Consider the following 20019-nt stretch of genomic DNA (forward strand, 5'->3'; position numbering starts at 1 on the left):
AAAAGTTCTGAAATCACGGCGACACAGAGGTGTAAACTCCCATTCATCACAGGGAGGTCTTAACTGGGAAGTGTAGTTATCTTTCCACTTAAATGGCAGCAGTGTTAACCTTTTTGTTGAGTCAGAAAAATCTCACTTTTCTGGGGTATAGGCCGGTGGAGCTGATTTTAGAATGTTCCACCTTTTCTAAGGGAGACTCTCGAGGAGAAAACATGCTGATCTTGCTTGAAGATGTACATGACACCAAAGCTTTGGCCCAAAGGAAGAAGTGAACTCTTTGAAAGAGAACCAAAGATTGCCGTATGTAAGAATCAAAATGAAAAAGGGAAAGGGAGAGAGAGGTGAATATGAATTTGTTTAAGCCGGAGATTTTTGAGGTAGAGAGGCAATGGGTCTAAGTGTCGCACATAATCTAATATTTATTCAAATGGTAGGCACAACATGACTGTCAGCAAGATGGGGAAATCCCCTTGCAGTTTAAATGAAGGGTATTTACTTTCTGCAGTTTAACTGAAGGATTTCTACTTCTATTTTATAGCAAGAGGTGGAGTCTTCTTAGAATAGTAGATAAGAAATGTACCTTTGGTTTGACGATCGCATTTGTAGTAAAATGTAAAAAAAAAAAAAAAAAAAAGCTTCCCGTTTGCTTTTCCCCATAGTTGGCATAAATATCCAGCGTATTAGTCAGAATAAAGCTGCTGAGAATAAGACACATGGAGAGAATTAGTTCATCATGTATCTTGGCATTCCTTCTGTCAGAACTGGTCACTCCAGAACAAAGTCAGACATCAACACAGGTCTCCGGGCCCCAGGAGATGCCAAGAGCTAGCAGTGGGGTGGTCTGCCCCAAGAAAGGCAATGAGAGAGCTCATGGTCTGTGAAGAATTTAAGAACAATAAAAGAAAACAACTAAAAGTCATTCTGCTTCATGTTTTTGCCATGACCAGAGATGCTGAATGTCTGCAGGGCTTACGCAGCCCTGCCTCGATATGCCATTGTCTGCCAGCCCAGATGGGGCAGAGGCAGAAGGCACTGACTTCAATATATAACAGGTTATAAAATGACTCTACTAGGATTTTTGTCTAACATCGCCATCGAGTTGCAGGAATGAAAACAGAACTCATTCCCACAGAGCACTTACCGTGTACCATGCAGTGGCTGGGGCTGAAGGTCCAGAGGTGAGGAACCAGGCACTATCTCTGCCCTTAGGAAGCATGCTACTTTGCAGAGAAGACAAAAAAATCACACCAACTGGTGTAAAGTTGTACCTGTGTCAAGTCAAAGCGAGGGCACATGGGGATTTTTGACTTGGTTATAGAGGTTCAGAAAGGCCTTTTGAGGAGCTGGTCTAGTAGTTCTTCCAATATTATTTATCATGCCAAGAACAAAAATGAGGGATTTTTTTTTGCCTGCGATCAGCTAGCCGTGTCATCTCTGGAGTCTTTACAATAAGACCCATCCCAGGGGCCATATCCTACATCCTCTTAGTGTTGCATAGCAGTTCACTCTAGTGGGGTCGGGATGTGGTTAGAGAACATTCTGCCGACACTGTGCCAAGGGCCTCCTCTTGATACCCCTCCTCTGGGCACACTCCTTAGATCAATGGTTCTCAGCCCTGCTTGTACATTACAATCACCCCAGAGCTTTTTAAAAAACACCCATGTCTTCTGGGCCCCACGCTGGACCAATTAAATCAGAGTCTTGGAAAAAAGTGGGACAGGAGGGGGCAGGATAGGCTCCAATGTTAAAAAGCCACCCCAGATGATTCTATGCAGTCTCCATAGTCTCCATTCTATGCAGAGTGGAGAATTATTGCCCTCGCTGAATGCACTTAATTTCACTTAGTCTAGGAATAGTAGTTTTAAAATTTACACTAAAAAACCCTTTAGAATGCAAAAGGAATTACTCTGGCGAGAGGCGGGTGAGTGCTCAATGTGTGCACACACACGTGAGGGAGACGGTGCTGGGGGTTCTAGCATGTTGTATGCTTCCCAGCTCTGTGGCACATGGTGGCAATGTGGCAAATGGCTGCAGGATGGAACGTCTTGCACTCTGGCATCAGATGGCTTGCGAGAGGCAGACCATTCCAAGGGCCATGGGGTTTGATGGAGAGGCAAATAGGCAGCTCCATAAAGAAGCAAATCTCTGGCTTTCTCTCTTCACTTCCAACCCTCTCAATCTCCCTCTCCTTTCTCTTCCATGGCTGTTTTATTCCACCTCATAAATTATGAGTCTTTATATGAAATCTTTAGCTCCTTTGAGGAAGCACCTTCAAATATTAGACAATGGGATTATTTCCTGTCCTTTAAAAACATAAAAAGCATTGTGATCACCTTACGTGTAAGTGGAATGGATGTATTTTTGCCACTAATGTTGAAAATATCCCCAGGCATCTGGTGTGTATGAATGTGTACACATAGTACATGCATAATAAACATATTCCACCTTATGAATATTTATACACAAGATACATGTATATTGAATATAGACGTATATATGTAAATAGTAGCCCTCGTAAACTATATGCTAAGTGTGTTTCCAAGCATATGTATCATAGTGCATCAGGAATATAATAAACCTAACCACCAACTTTAGCATATTTCGAGGTGGCATTTTCTACAGAGTTGTTTATAGTAAGGTCTAGTTACCATCCATGTATGGGACTTTTTTTTTTCTTCATCACTTAAATGTTTGTTAAAGTACCAGCTAAAAGTAAGGCACTGGAAATGGCAGAATAGGAAAGACGAAGTAGATGTAGCATCAGCCGTCAAGAGACCTCACAGAGTGGCTTAAAACACACTTACAGAGAATAGAAGAATCTAACATCGTTGCTACCCATTGGCATCTTATTGTTTTTCCTCCAGCTGCCTTTTATTTATACACTCCACTTTAAAGTGGGCCCCATTTAAGACTATATTAACTTAAGCCCAGATGTAGCTGCAGAGGAGAGCTGACGCTGTGAGACGCTGTGAGAAGGAGCATCATCGCTTTCAGTGCCTTGATAACCACTGAACGTGAACAAAGCTTACGCTTTCTGTCACATGTAGTCCAGTCCTATAACTGCATTTTTATTTTACTTTGATTTGGTAGGGGGGGATAAAAGGTATAATAAAAAGGCACTCAATCCCAGAGATGTTCATACATTTCAAAAATGAAACCAAAACAGAGCAATTCTCTTCTCCCACCAACTTCTTATAACCCAAATATTACTGCCCATGACATTCCATTTCCAAATTCCATCCAGTTCCCTCCCTGTAATAAGTAGCAGAAGGCTTTGTTAAAAAACAAGCTATACATCCTTAAATGTACAAAATACGGCTCCGTTTCTAAAACGACGATCCCTCTTCTAGCCGAGGAGCTCTGAGTGATACTTGTCAGCCGGCAAATTTCACTCCATTAAAGGAGAAACACCACCCAAGTGCTGTCATCGCTGTGCCCCAGACATACGCTCATTGTTTTCTCCTCCTCGATCCATACATCACAACAGGTAGTTCTCAGCTGTTCCCTTGGTGCCAGACATACATTTTATCTAAAGAGACAGCCGACAGAACTACCTGCTGCTTCCTGTGCGGCTCTCCCTGTGTTTCTCTCCTTTTTCCTACTTCACTTGGGCTTTTTAAAATCAGCTGGCAGGGAGCCAGGAGCTCATCATTTTAATGCAGCGCAAAATGGAATATGCATAATTATATGCAAGCCATATGTGAGGGAGACAGCTCAGCTGTGAATTTCAGGAGGCCAGGAAAGGGGGAGCAGTTAGGGCTAAGATGAGATGAGAGCAGAGCGAGGTGCAAGTGTCACCCAAATGAATGGTTTAATGAGTGTGCTGCAGACACGCCTCCTTTCACCTACCTCTCCCCCTCTCCCACTCCAAACCAGAAACGGATGGAGATTAGGAGGACAAGACTGTATGCAAGCGGTATTGCTAATGGGTTCTGTTAATGTCTCCATTTAAACTTCAGCTTTCTTAATTAACAGTGTAGATCAAAATAACTAGTAACTTTTAATGCAGCTTCTTAATTAAATCTATTTTTTTTTTTTTTTACTGCATTCGATTGAAGAATCATTGTTCTTACTAGATCATTGCTCCTTTCAGATCTTTATTTAAAAATCAAGGGGAATCAGTTTATCTCTAATAGTATTACGATGCAAAATATAACGATGCAAACTGCTTTTCTTGTGGCCTTGCTATTAGAATTTTCTTAAAGTGCATTATCTAGAGATTGCTTAAGCATGCCAAAAAGTTTAAACACGTACGTATGTCATATAATCCTCAATGTGCAACGAAAGCCACTGGAAGACCAAAGTGGTGGTTAATTGCCAACGAAACTATTTGATTTTGGTTTGCTTCATATCATTTAAAATATCACACCACAGTGAATTTGCATGTCGAAACCAAACTACGTCAAGAAAAATAAACCCCGAATTTTGACATCTAAAAGGCGTACTGCGTATTTAAACAAACTTCTTAATAATGTTGTTATTTCTGGATTCCCGTTTGTTTAATGGTCTGAGCTGTTATGCTTTTAGCTTTTTTTTTTTCTTCCATTATTTGTTAAGTCCCTAAATAGGCCATTATATTTCCCTTCAGGCTAGAGATGAAGATGGACAAGCTGAAAATTTCCCCCAGCAGCACTATGCTAAGGAAACTCCAAGGCTTGCCTTCAAGAATAACTGCGAACTACTTGTAAGAATAACATACTTACAACAAGTCTAGAATGTTACTTTAGCACAGTGAAAACAGTTTTTGAAAGGGTTTGTTCATTATTACATCATTTATGAAGTATTACAGTTTTTCTGTATAGAGTTCTAAATGCTAATTCTGATATCACTGAATATTAACTATAAGATCTCAGATTGTGTGCAAATCTTTTATATCTGATTATAGAGCGTGGATGGCCCTGTCTTTGTTAGCTTGTTCTGTATAGTAGTTTATAACCAGCCATTTGGAGAATGGCTAGTAAAGTTAAAAATGGAGAGAAAGACAGTCGATATATGTAGCTTGGAAAAAAAAAAAAAAACAATCCCACCTCCACTCCTCCTCCTCCTTCCTAATTGTACACTATTTTAGGAGACAGCATGGTAATATTTTGTTCTGCTGGGAAAGATAGCAGAGTTGACACGCAGTACTCCCTTTAGGATTCAAGTGTTCCTACACTCTCTTGCCAAACTCAATCAGGCACTTTCGTCTTTCCTCTGTAGGAGAAGTCAAAGCAGCGACAGGATGCGGGGATGTTTACAAGTCGCGAGAGAGGGGGTATCAGCTGTGACAGGGACTCTGTTCCAACGCAGGGTTAATTTGCTGTTCATTTTAGCATTTACAGCAAGACAAGATGAAAAGCAAGAAGAAATGCCTATTATATTTCTATTAAATGAATCTGTCGGGACCTAATGTTCTTGATTAGCTTTTGAAAATGAGTACTCCGCGATGCATTTGCTGTTTACCTAAAGTAAACAGAGAATGAATTGTCATTTATTTAGATATTTAAACACTTGCTTTTGAAAATGAAGCTTTATGAGGGATCTAGCTATGTTGTCCCTAAACGTTCTTTTCTTTTCAATTGCATTAAAGCAAAACATTTGCTCCAACTAAATGAAAACACTGAAAGAGAATGAGGATGCTCCGTTGTTACATTTTGAGGTAGTCTCATTTCTATTTAGTGTTTTGGCTGAACACCGAACAGCTCTGCCAGGTCTCCGCATTAGGAAATCCCACATGTAACAGTCTTTGGACTTAGCTCTGATACCAACTGTTCATTAAAAACAAAGTGTCCAAAGAGCAGGAGAAGAGAGAAAAATACAGTTCTTACCCATCCTAGCCGCAGCAGCTAGATGTTGACAGTGAGAAACTCTTTCCCCCCAGCTCCATAAACTGCATGGTTACAATAGCGCCACTCATGCTGTGTGTCTAGCCCCTTGACCAATCAGTCCGCAGGCAAATTCGCTGCTTATCAATGCAGTTGCTTTTTTTTGTTTGTTTGTTTGCTTGTTTGTTTGCTTTCTGATGATTTAACTCACCGTATATTTTACCTTAGGGCTCTTAAGCTTCCAGGCCTCCTAGCATGACCTATTTTGGGGAAATCTTTTTCATCCATTTCCCTTTTAATACTTCCCTCTGTAACCATAGTTATCCAGCAGAAGACCGTAGGGGCCATTAATGCTATGTTTGGTATCAAAATGCTTTGGGGAGTATCTTACTTCTTTTTAGAGAAACAGTTAAAATTAATATGCCATAGTTGATTTTTAAAAAATATTTATTGCTAAAATGAACGTGCTGAGTCCTGGTTGTGGTCGGTTCATACAGGAGGAAGTAAAATATATATGTGAACACCTTTTCCAGCTGCCTTTAGAGAAAATGTATGTTTAATCATTGCTATGCTTAGACACAGTAGTGTATTAGCAGTAGTTTTGAGAGACGTGTACAATCTTTGTCCTTTTAGTCACTGTAAGAAATGCTTTATTTTCATCAGCATAGTTTTTTTGTGACAAAAGAAAAAGGAGAATAAAGAGAAGAAAACAAGGAAGCTTATTTCTCTAAGGAGAAATTTAATTTTTTCAACTATAAGAAAAGCAGTGGTATTTGGCTGGATATGAGGCTGGGAAAAGTGATGCTTCTATATGAAAAAGCTAGAACATTCTTAAGTGAGGAATAGGCAGTCCTTGGAGTTTTCTTAGTGCAGCTTAGAGCAAACTTTTAAAGACTTCATGAAAAAAGATTGCAAGTCCTGCTCCAAAGTACTTTCTTAGCTTCAGAGCCACCTTGCATAGTTCACCGTAGCAAGAGCAGGGGTGGGTTTGGGAAGTGGAGGAACTTTGTCAGGGTTGCCAATGGCCCTTGGAAAAAAACACTAGGGGAATAGGTTACTTCTAGGCTCGCAGATGATCAGGACACATGGCTACATATAGGGACTGACAGAAAGTGCCCCGGCCAGGTGGACTGGACATTGACTCAGACTTGTATTAGTGACTGTTTATTTTCTCTGCCCTCTCTCCCACACCCCCAGCCTCTGCTGCTTGGAAGAGGGTTAAGTAGCCTAAACAGAAATAAAGCAAAATCGATGCCTGGAATGCACAAGTATGTGTAATCAGAAGGCACTGACAAACAAAGCATTGGCAGATAGAAAAATCTGCTGTGCAACTGCAGATTCCTGAAGGGTATTGATTTTTCCATTTAAATCCCAAACTGTGATATGTGCCTTCACACTTAATGTACAACACAGATGACTAGATATTTAGCTTGGTGGCCAAGATTCTCTGGTTGGTGATTGTGCAGCAGCTTCCTTATGCTTTTTATTAATTTTGAAAATGCAGTGCTGTCAAGATGAGTGACATTAGATAAAGCATGAGTACTGTTTGATATAACACAATTCAGCATGGCCCCCATCTACCTCTTCACAGATAGGTACCATGTGCATGTGTGTGTGCACGCGCGCGCACACACACACACACACACACACACCCCAGGGTATTTTGCTGACGTAGCTAAATTTATAACCAAGGCAAATAACTTTCAATTAAAAAAAAAACTGTGGAAATTCACATCACATTAACACTTCAGCAGCATGGCTTAGGGGAGTCCAGAAGAGGGAACATTTAGAGCCAGCCACAGGTGACTGGCCTCTGCCCCAAATTTCACCCCCGTTGCTGGTCCCTTTACCATTATTGCCTCATTCTTTCGGGACTAGAAGGCCTTCTCTTCTCTTCTTTTCCTCTACTACAATGCTCGTATTGATGGTGGGAATTGGATTAAGAGCTATAGTTGAGAAGAGGACATTTATCATGTGATGAACTCACACCTACTCATCAGCTAGGACTTTCTCAGTTCTTAAAAGCCAGATGGGAGTAAGACCTTGCAGAAATACAGCAGAAGCTGGGTCCTTGGAGGGAGAAGACCTGTAGCTAGAAGAAGAGCAATGTTGTGAGAGTTTAGGGGACGGAACTGAAGGCGACCAAGCCTTCTCCCTAGGTGTTCTGAGGGCCAGTCCAGAGAACATCACTGCATTCAAGAGGGAGGTCAAAATATAGTCAAAGAACAGCAGCAGCAACATAGTGTAATTTGGTTGGAAAGAATGCAGGTTTAAGCAGTCTGAAAGGAGAAATAAGAGAAAGGAAACTCAAGAGGGAAATCAGCCTGTCTTGCTCAGTTCCAGCTTCCCGAGTCATCACTGAGACACAATCTGACTCCCTTTGGCCTTTCCTAAGGCTATTAGGGGTGGGAATTTTGCAGAGGGTGGTGGGAGAGGGAGTCCACAACTGGGAGGCTACAAAAAATAGCATGAGGGAAGACTTATTTCTGGTCATTTGTGATGCCAGTGTAGGGAAAAGATGAAAACCATTTTAGTTTTGTGGCCTGTGGACAGAGGTGGTGGGAGGAGAGATGCGTAGGCAGTTCTTGCATGGGCTATTTGTCCATCTCATTTCCTGGTGAAGGTAGACAAGAGCTGGATTGCAACAGGTGGACATGGTCCTTAGGCAGAACTGCTGTACAGAACTGCTTTGTCTCAATACATTGTTCAGTCCGCTAGATGTTATTGAGTATCTTCTATATACATGGCATTGTACTAGACAGTGCTTATGGGGGACACAAAAACAGAAAAAGATACAGTCCTTTCCCTGAAGGAGCTTGCAGTTCAGTAGAAAGAATAGGCATATACACTATTGTAGTCATCAGGAATGTGGGCTCTCAGGTCTTCCTGAAGGTTAGAATTTTGCCCCAGCCAGACTTTAATTTATACTCTATTACTCTGGTGGTATCACTAAGGATCATATGCACAGTGGCGTAAAATTTATGGTGACACATCTGGTGTCACATCACAGTGGATCCTCTTAGACCTCTCTGAACCTCAGATCTTCATCTGTAGGGTGTGATAATACAAGGTAATAACCTCAGAAGATATTGTAAGGAAAGTGATGACATATTTAAAATGCCTGGTACATAGTAACATTCAATATAGTATGTACTAGCTGCTATTATTATGATTCTTCTTATTCTCACGAATGTTATCGTTACACAGTTGGCTGTGCCCAAGAGAGCACCAGCAAAGTTCCGGAGTTCAAAGGAAGAGGAGATTCTTTCCATATGTAGTAATTCGAGACTTAACAAAGGAGGAGGAAGCCTTCGATCAAGGCCTTCCATAGGTTGGATTTGGATAGTTGGAGCTGAGGTGTTAGGAAAGGGGGCATTCTAAGCAGAGGAAAATAGCATGGCAAAGGCAAGGAGGTGGGAAAGTACAGACCAGGTGACTCACCCACAGGTGGCATCTGAACTGGCAGGAGTGTAGAGAACCTGAAGGATAAGGGGGTGAGCTAACAGGCTGATTCTTTTGCCCAGGTTTCAATAACTTACAGCATCCTATCAAGCCTGGACTTCAGTAGCTGTACTTTATGGAAATTCCTAGTACTTCTATGGATTAAAATAAATTATCATGGAAAATTACTAACACATACAAGAGTAAAGAGAGTGATATAATGACCCCCCCCCATGTATGTATCACCTAGCTTTAACAAGTGTTAACTATTAATCTTGTTTCATCTGTCCCTCTACCCTGTACCCACCTCATCCCCATTTTATTCTGCTGGAAGATTGTAAACAAATATGCTTTTTTGCTCGTTTGTTTGTTTGTTTTGTAAAGACTTTAGTTCCCCACTTTTCTGGCTAGAAAGAATCCATTGACATGGATTAAATTGGGAATTGGAGCTTTGGGACTAGGTACACATAAAACAAATGACTCTGGGTTATGCACTGTGCTCTTCCCTCCCTGCTCAGCACAACCTTGCAAGACGCAGACAATCAGATCTAGTTTAGAAAGTCCTTAAGGTAAAACAAAAAAACAAAAAACCCACAATGCCAATAGTGACTTGGGTTCTTTACTTCCAAGTCCCTGGTTCTAAATGTATTTATTTAAAAACAATTCCGATTCTGTGTCTCCCTCTCTCTCTGCCCCTCTCCCATTCATGCTCTGTCTCTCTCTGTCCCAAAAATAAATAAACGTTGGAAAAAAAAATTAAAAAAAAAAAAAAATCAGATCTCTTTGCAACCCAGCCTAGTTCATGAGTATATATATGTTGGCCTCCTAACAGCAGTGAGGCGAAATTCTGGGATGCAGTCATATATTAACTGTTGGCTAGGATTTTCCAGCTGGATCATGAGGACTTAAGGAGGACCCCCAAAAGGTGATATAAACTGCCACATTTCACTTGAAGCTTGATAAGCTTTTTAAAATAGGGGGTATAAACCAAAGACCCTCCCCTTAACACTTGGTTTAACAGAAAGCCAGATTCATGCCCTGGCTCAACTTGAAGTCACACAATTGCTTTGATGTTACAGCTGAGCGGCACAAAGCACCGAGAATGTAAATTCGTGGTGACACACTTGGACTTCCGTCACATCAAACAAAATATCATATGACATTTGTGTATGTAGTATGCTGTGTACCAGTTTCCTGAAATAGTAACTGTAACAGCCCCAAAAGTGTAAAATGACCCAGAAAACCCCAGGGACTGCTTGCTGTCTAGAGAGAGTTGGCCTGTCCCATCATTTTTATACCCACCCTCCAGATCCCTTTAGTCTGGGGCTATTCCTGTGCTCCTACAGTTTTTTTGAAATATGTTTTAGAAAAATAGAACTTTTTATCAAGAAAAGGACCAGTATTAGGCTAAGCAAGGGGAAGTTCCAACAGAGGTGGCACAATTATGCCCTGCAACAAGACCATCTCTCCTTTTTTTCTTTTTTAAGTTTTTCTTTATTTAATTTGAAAGAGAGAGCAGAGCAGAGGAGGGGCAGAGAGAGAGAGAGAATCCCAAGCAGGCTCCATACTCAGTGCAGAGCCCAATGCAGGGCTTGATCTCAAGATCATGAGATCATGACCTGAGCCGGAATCAGGAGTCAGTTACTTAACCTACTGAGCCACCCAGGCACCCCTCTTCTTTAACAGAGGCAGAAGGGATGCATTCTGCTTGGGCTGTTGTATTTCACTTGCACATCTCTCTGTTTCCACCAGTGTTATTGTTTCACTTTGTTCTCCAGCTGGGTTTGCTGCTTCTCTTTCTTTCTAGCCTCTTGGCTCCATTGCTGCTGTGTTCTCGTGGTTCAGAGCTTTCTTCTTCTCCTGTACAAAGACCCTCTATACTGCTGTAGACCATCTCGCTTCATTCCCCATCTCTCCACCGAGGCAAACTTATTTTAACTCTCTCTTTTTAGTTTCTTTATTTGGGAGAGAAGCCATTTGGGTAAGGGCTAGAGTTCCCCAGCTTCTGCACTGGTACAAGGATATTTCTTGGGGCTAGGGACCCTCGATTTGATCAGAGACCCTTGGTCCCCAGCAGGTTCCCTTTTTCATCACAGGAAAATCTTTGCCTTTCTATTTTCAGGGCCATTGCACAAAAAAAGTCAGAGGCATAATGGTTTGGTTTTCATACTGACTTCTCACATAGTACAGAACAGTGGCTCTTAGAGCCAGAGAGAGGTGTCAAGGACCCTGTGTTCTCCAAGGGAGACAATGTGGTGTGGTGGATGAGAGTGGGCATCCCAATTCCTGCTCTAGACATGCCACCTGTGCAACCTGGGCAGGTTCCTGTCTGCTCTGAGCTTCACTGTCTTTACCTACAAAATGAGAATACACACAGTATGTACCGGTATAGGGTTGTTTTGAGGAGTGAATGGGATCATGTATAAACGTATGCATCTTGGTGTGCCTGGCACACAGTAAAAATTCAACAAGTGTTAGCCATATTATTAACAAAATAGAGCTGGAAAGTGGCATCAGTTTATTTATTTATTTATTTATTTTTAATTTTTTTTTCAACGTTTATTTATTTTTGGGACAGAGAGAGACAGAGCATGAACGGGGGAGGGGCAGAGAGAGAGGGAGACACAGAATCGGAAACAGGCTCCAGGCTCTGAGCCATCAGCCCAGAGCCCGACGCGGGGCTCAAACTCACGGACCGCGAGATCGTGACCTGGCTGAAGTCGGACGCTTAACCGACTGCGCCACCCAGGCGCCCCAGTGGCATCAGTTTAAACAAAATCTTTAGGCAGATGCTGGAAGTACCTGCCTTTATTCTCTAATTAGAGTCTCTTCTCAGTTTGTTTGGCTAGAAGCCCATATGTAATATTTTAACTTCAGAGAAACCCTTGAACATCTACCTACTTATCTGTTTATGCTGAGGACACTAGAGATGTCTATTAGTTGCATAGCAGCTACTGCTGAATTGTAAATTACTGAAATATTGGAATACTTTTTTTGAAGAAGACTATAAAACTTTCAAAATATGGTATGGTGTACTGAAGAGCTTAGACTCTTGAGCCAGACTGTTTGGTTCAGATTCAGGAATCTCAGCCACTCCACCCATTGGCTGTGTGACCTTGGGCAAGTCACAGAATGTCCATGTCCTGGTCTGTAAAAGGAGGACAGTATCCATCCAGGAGGGTTGGTGTGGGGTCCAAATGAATGAACACCCATAAGTTTCTTGGAACGGTATTTGGTGAACAGTTGGTAGTTGGTACTTAATCAGCGTTGTTGTGATTATGATTACTTCTTCTAAGGCTGCTTCTTTTCTTTTTTTTTACTTTTTTTAATGTTTATTTTTGAGAGAGAGAGAGAGAGAGAGAGAGAGAGAGAGACAGAGCACGAGTGGGGGAGGGGCAGAGAGAGAGGGAGACACGGAATCTGAAGCAGGCTCCAGGCTCCGAGCTGTCAGCACAGAGCCCCATGCATGGCTCGAACCCATGAACTGTGAGATCGTGACCTGAGCTGAAGTCAGATGCTTAACTGACTGAGCCACCCAGACACCCCAAGGCTGCTGACTTTCAAGCACATTCTATCATACATACCACTTGGCCACATTTTCTAGCAATAGGTTATCTGAAAGTCTTGAGTGTGCATAGATGCATGCAAAAACCACAAAATTTTCTTGTGAACAGTGAGAAGGACAAGATAAATTATGGATATTATTTTTAGAGCTAAACTCTTTTTTTTTAATATAACTCTCAGGGAAGACTCTCTACATGGTCCAAGACCCCTTCCTCTTGCCCCACCATTTAATAGTAAAATTGTTAATCTTGGAAATATGCAAGAAATCTGTGCATATTTAGAGTATCTTGGAAATATTCTAAGAAAATAATTGCAAAGCTCAGGAAAAATTGTAATTTATACCTGGAAATACCTGCAATAGCAGACGGATATGCCTGTTAAGGAAAGGAGACAAGAAATCATCCTTTGTGGGGTGCCTTCAATATGCCAGCACTGTGCTTGGTCTTTACAGACTCTCCTTTAGACCTTTCATTCTCCATAGCATTGCCAAACAGCTATTATTATTTCCATTTTACAAACGGGGAAGTTAAAATTCAGAGATGTTACATTTCTTACAGTGGGGGAGGAAAAGGGATCTAATGAGTAGGTGCAGAGCCCAAGTTTGGCCCACATCTCTTCTGACCTGTGGTCAGGCCAAGGCACACTGCTGCCTTCTCAGGGTAGGAACCAGGTCTGATACATTTGCCATCCCAGGCTAGAGAAGTTATTCAATCCATGTTGGTGGGATGAAGAATTAAGAAATTAATTCAGAATCACTCTTTCTTGCTTCTTTATAGTAACAATTCTTTGGTAGAATTCAGAATTCTTTCTGAAGCCAGAAAGAACATCTATGGGAATGTCAGGAAGGGGAATTTATTCAGAAAGGCTTGTAACATTGGAGAATTCCCAGTGCATGATAAATTGTGGGGAAAGGAACCAAAGTATATGTTGTTTAATTGGTGGACTACAGAAAATAGATTTTGCAGTATTATAGAAGCATTTGAGTATATTATTTTTACAAATCTGACAGCAATAGATTATGTATGATAAGTACGAAGTCTTCTTTTGAAGATTTTGATTCTTTTTGTGATCAGGAAGGACTTGTTGACCTCTTTTGATTAGTACTGTTGTATTCCTTGGAGGGAACTGATCCATATCCTTTGAGACTCCTGGCCATTACCCGGAGTCAGGTGTCAGTCACACTCTCCCTCATTACTTTAATTGCTAGAACTGAAAAATTACCTAAAATACCAAAGAAAAGTCACCTCTGATGGCTTCACGGAAACTCTAGGTCATATATCAAGCAAATCCAGAAAGTCAGATAGGGTATCAATTATCAATATAAAAGTGCACAAATAGCCAGCCAGAACTAAAAGTAATCCTATTCAGTCATGTGTTTGGTTTATGGCTAGAAGGCTAACAAAAGTCTCTTGGAAGAACAAGGGAGAGGGCATGAAAAATATTTGGAGTTGAGAAGAAGACATATGTGAGTAATAAGGGAGGCAAGAAATTGGAGATGGGGGCATGGGGGTGATAGGGGACTGGTGAGAGGGAATTTTGAAAGGGAAGAAGGAGGATGGAAGCCCACGATTAAGCTGCAGGTGAACAGATTCAGGCAAACAAGAATCTTTGAAAGAATGTATTTTCTCACTGCATTTGGCCTGAAGCATCTTTCATAATCGTGTGTTTTGTACACTTCCCCGTCTCCTGGCCTAAGGTGTCAGGCTTTCCGGGAGGGCTCTCTTCCCCTACTGCATGGCCACATACAACCAGGAGATGAGACATCTTTTAATTCCAGGTGAAGCTCCCTTTGGCTGAGAGCTCTGTGAGGCAGGAGCTTTGTCTTCCCTCACTGCATCCCTGAGAACTGTGCTTGCCTGCAGTCCATTTCATGGATTGTAAAATGCACTTTTCCCCCCTTAACAGCGTAACATCTCAGAAATGGGATTGCATATTACAATTGATGACCTGTCATTTTTTAATTGGCAGTGTTTTTCCCTAGTGATACAAAATAATGGTATCTTAACAACCAATGATGGCATAGAGTGCATGAACTGTGGAGGTAGGTGCTCAGTGATTATTTATTGAATGAATGCCTGCAATAGCATATCCCCTTGGTTCTAGTTCAGGTAAAAGTGAAATGCATAAGGTTGGCTCTGGATTGTGCATTGGCCACTGACAAGTTCAAGTGCGGGGTTGGTCTGTAGTTGTCACGGCTGAGCATGTGACTGCTATATGCTTTCCCTTCAGTGGAGCCAACGGATGGCTTTGTTCATTCTCTTGACTGAAATGTTGAACCAGTTAAGATAGACCCCAGATAAGCCACGTTTGAAATAATCACAACTTGTTCCTTAATTATCCAGGAAATTGCTTACTGTTCTACTTTGGATTGCATATCCATCAGTATTTCTCTAGAAAATTCATGAAGGTGCATTGGTGAAGGAGCAGTGATTTCTTTCCCTTTCTCAATAGAACACTCTGTAGGTACATTAGGATAAAGTATGTTTTTTATAAATCAGGATGCCTTTATCCATCATTGTCACCCTGACCAACATCTCTTAGAGAAGTTCCCAACCTACTGAAGAGATTGTACACATGAGTGCATTTCCTACACTTTCAATTTTCTTTTTTTTTTTAATGTTTACTTACTTACTTTTGAAAGAGAGAGAGAGAGAGAGAGAGCACGCACAAGTGGGAGGAGGGTCAGAGAGAGAGACAGACAGACAGAATCTGAAGCAGGGTCAAGGCTCCGAGCTGTCAGCACAGAGCTCAATGCGGGACTCGAACCCACAAACCATGAGATCATGACCTGAGCCAAAGTTGGACGCCTGACTGAGCCACCCAGGCGCCCCTACACTTCAAATTTCATAGTCCACATTCAGGATGTCAATTTGCATAGGTAAAGTTACACCCTTAACTTAATTATGTGAAATACTCTGCTGTTTTGTAGTGATCAGATCGCGATATGATTTGGTTTGATTTTTATGGAAATTTTGAATCTGATTTTGAAATGGCAGCAGGATCTGTTACACACTTCTTTGTGTGAATAAGGAAGGGAGACCCACATGAACATTTTGAAGTGTCAAAGCCTGAGGTAGGAAGGGGGACAATATTTAAATATTGCTCATGTGTTAGGATAAAGCCTTCACATGCAAAGCATCCAGATTATTACAATATGTAAAATATTTTGGTGGCCTCCATTATATACTCATTTCAATCAGTGGTGCTTTTAACTTCTGAATTGTCTGATAAATGTGTAAGGACACTTCCAAAGAACCAAACACCATTTTTGGCTTAGAGAAATATTTATATATTTGCCAGGTAGCTTGAATTTTGAAAATATGCAACAATGTTGCATACATATGTACGTAAAATACAATATATGAAGGCAAATTGATATATCCTATGTGGAAATGTGGATACATATATAAATGAAAATGAACTAGAGCATTACAAAAGTGGTTATCAGCCTGTGGCATTTAATACATCTCACTCATTTATGCAGTATCTTTTCTATAATAATTTGATATTTACATATGAATACATAAAAATAAGTAACATGGAAAAATAAAGTTGTAATGAAATATTTATTTTCATCTTTCCTTAGCATTTTTATTTTTATTAAAAATTTTTTTTTAATATTTTTGAGACAGAGCATGAGCAGGAGAGAGAGAGGGAGACACAGAATCCAAAGCACGCTCCAAGCCCTGAGCTGTCAGCACAGAGCCTGACGCAGGGCTTGAACTCACGGACTGTGAGATCATGACCTGAGGTGAAGTTGGTTGCTTAACCGACTGAGCCACTCAGGCGCCCCAGCATTTTGATTTTTAAACAATGTTCTGACTGTCATCAAATCAGCCAAGTTGGAAATGGAGCTCCATCAGTGGAGACAGCTGGTCCTGATAATTCAAATCCAAAAGACCTTTTCTCAAGGGATATATTCTTCCTGATTTACTTGGTCTGAATAGTTTCTTATATCTCTAATTTATTCTTTTGTATACACTGCACGAAGACAATGTCTATAAAGTTTTAAAACCTTTTAAAAAAATCTAGGTATTCAGTGTCATGGGCACACATCTGAAAAAGGGGAATTAATATGAGAGTAGGAGGTTATGGTATGTGTGTGTGACCCAGATTTTGAAGACATTTGTCTTTTCAGTTTCTCCAGTGCTATGCTTAAAAGTCATGTGTTGCAGTGCGAACAACATATAAAACGTGGGCCCTTCTCATAAGGAGTTTACAAACTGTCCTTATATGAACAATGAACTTCCAGTGAATAGCAAAGTGCCAGATGGGTGGTATGTTGATTAGAGAATAGAAATACATATTAAAATAGTCTGTATGCAATAAGGAAGTAAAGGGATGGGAGAGATGGTGGGATGGAATCATCATGAGTGGGTGCTCAGAGGGGTGCCTGGGTGGCTCAGTCAGTTGAGTGTCCAGCTTTGGCTTGGGTCATGATCTCACGGTCTGTGAATTCAAGCCCCACATCGGGCTCTGTGCTGGCAGCTCAGAGCCTGGAGCCTGCTTCTGATTCTGTGTCTCCCTCTCTGCCCTTTCTCTGCTCAAGTTCTGTCTCTGTCTCTGTCTCTCTCATTAAAAAAAACAAAAGAGTAGGTGCTCAGGGGAGGTGGGGCCTGGACTGGTCCTTGGAGGGTGGGTGCATAATTGAAGGGGGTCCCAGAGAAAGAGAAGGCTGCGGGTGGAGTGATGAGGGAGGTGAGTAGCCAGCACATGAGGGGCCAGTTAAGAGGCTGCTGGACATACATCATTTTGTGAGGGGTGACAGGAGTTAACTCGGTAGGCTGTGGTCAGATAATAAAAACAGTGAGAAATTTCACATTTGGTGTTTTAGGATGTGGGACTCTGTAGTAGGTACCTGAGCCAGGAAGTACTGTTGTGAAAGCCTGGGACAGTCCAGGCACACTGTGATGAGGGCAAAGGCTTTTCGCAGCTGGAAAGGCAAGAGACTGCAAATGGCTGTCCAAAAATATTGGTCACCAAGTTCTTGTGACCGTGTTAATATAAATACCTGGCAAAGATTTCGGCTCAAGCTAATTTTCTTGTCAATTTAGATTTTGGGTAACAGTCTTAATTGAGTAAGTGGCTAATTGTAGTCAGTGGGAAAAACGAGATTGAAGTAGAAGCAAGAAACTGAAGTTTAAAATATTTGTGATTCACCATGATTCATGGATCAGTGTGATTTGGACTACAAAAAATACAAACTAGGGGGGAGAAAAGGTTTTTAAATTTGGATTATTTGAAGAGGGGTAGAACTCCATTAACAAGAATGTAATAGTCCGTCCGTCAGAAAACAGCACAGAGGCACTGTAGTATCTGTGCCCTGGAGTCACATTGACTTTGCCCACTTCCTGGCTATGTGGTTACTAGCTTTGTGGTCTTGGGAAAGTCAGGTTCTGCATCCGTAAAACAGAAATAATAGCTGTTTAGGACTGGTGTAAAATCTAAATGAGATAATACATATAAAACACCTGGCATATAATAAGCACTCAATAAATGGTAATTAATAAAGGGAATAAAACCCCTCTTTTGTACTCAACTTTTAAGAGAAAGAAGGAAATGCCAATAAATAAAATTCACATGAGTATTCAGAATCCTTTTATTTATTTATTTGTTTGAGTTGGACAACTCTATACGTTATGCTCTGCCCAACACAAGTGTAGAATCCTTTTTTATTTTTAAATGAAGACAAAAATCTTATCATACTTAGGTTTTGATTGTATTCTTTACACCTTGCATGCACAGGATTCTAGAAGGAGAACTGGTATTTATTCAGTAATGACCCTAAAGATTTTAAAGATCTTCATCAAGTAAAAACATTTTATTGTATATATTGTGTTTACTAAACTAGAACATTGAATATCAAATGGCTTTTGGGGAAAAAGTCTCACACAAAAAGGTATGCTATTTAATCCCTCAAATTAAAATTTTTATAATCCTACATTCTCTAATTATTCTAATTACCTGACCATTTAAAATTCTACTTTTCTTTTGGAAATGAACACCATCACTCACTTCTTTGGCCATCTTTTTTGTTCATATACTGATAAATTTCAGAATATGTCAGGTACTTAATTATTCATTTGATAAATCGGTTTTCCTTTGGTCTGATTTAACTGTCTGGAATATATTTGGGGCCTGTTGTAAAAATGAAAAGCAAAGAAACAGAAATCCAAAACGATGTGAGCAAAACATCATTTAGTAAACATGACAGAGCGGTAGAAAGAGTATGTCCCTGGGTTAGAACTTCTCTTTGAAATAGTTGGGCTGCTGCTACACAGATTATCAAGGTTGTGTTCAAGATTAAAATGAGCTGTGGGACAATAAATTGCCCGTTCCAGCAGAAACACATGCAAACAGAAAATGAGACCGAATGTCTTTCCACGTGCCCTGATTTTTTTTTTCTTTCTGAGCCCAATATACCTAGTTAGTCTAATTTAGTTTTAGCTTTAGTTATGCTTTCTAAAATTACAATGTGTGTGAGGATTGGAATTTTTGTCTTCCAACAGGAATTAGGGTATACATAAAATGCTTTTGTCCCTCCCGCTGGGAGTGGTGAGTCACATCTCTCTCTGCTCTCTCTGTGTCTAGTCAGTCTGCAGTGGGGATGCCTCTCACAGGGTTCGTGATGGGAGCCAGCCGCCTTGCATCTAGGAGACCGGCTCTCACATCATCAAAGTGGGAGCCCCAGCAAACAATGAAAGCACAATCATTTCTTTTTAAATTGTGAAACTAACCACACAAAGTTATATTTAGATTTGGAAGCACAAGTTTAAAAAAAATGTGGTTGAATTTACTGTTTAAAAAAAAAATGACCACAATACATGAGCTTACATTTCCAGGTTTTGTTTTTTTGTGTGTGTGTGTGGGTTTTTTTTGTTGTTTTTTTTTTATGTCAAGAAAGAATTGACAGGACTGTTAAGGATGCTGTTGGTTAGAACAGAAGCCTGGGAGTAGGTTCTTCAGTCAGTTCTCATTCACTCTCAACAGCCATCATCACCATCTCTTTAGCTTATCCTGACCAAGCGTTAACATGTGTGATGTTAATAACGGTTTCCAAAAATTAAAGAGAGACCTTTGTGCTAGCACCACATGCTATCCTGTGTTCCTCACAGTCCACATCATTGATTCCTTCCATAGTTCAATCAGCAAGCTTTCACTGAGTGCCTACTGTGTGCAGGGCATCAGATCGGCTGAGATGGGTACAAAC

General features: G+C 40.8%; 1 protein-coding gene across 3 annotated transcripts in view; it reads left to right on the top strand.

The window, feature by feature from the left end:
- SOBP (sine oculis binding protein homolog) overlaps positions 1–20019 on the top strand; it is a 164820-nt gene that overhangs the window by 92343 nt on the left and 52458 nt on the right. For 2 of the 3 annotated variants that reach the window (XM_023254219.2, XM_045057898.1), the window contains one exon: positions 4589–4684. The exons of the other annotated variant lie outside the window; for it this stretch is intronic. In XM_023254219.2, the coding sequence (XP_023109987.2) occupies positions 4589–4684 (96 nt within the window). The remainder of the gene's footprint in view (positions 1–4588; positions 4685–20019) is intronic. 3 annotated transcript variants of the gene reach the window in all.

This window comes from Felis catus, chromosome B2 (genome assembly GCF_018350175.1).
Source record: "Felis catus isolate Fca126 chromosome B2, F.catus_Fca126_mat1.0, whole genome shotgun sequence".
Lineage (NCBI taxonomy): Eukaryota > Metazoa > Chordata > Mammalia > Carnivora > Felidae > Felis > Felis catus.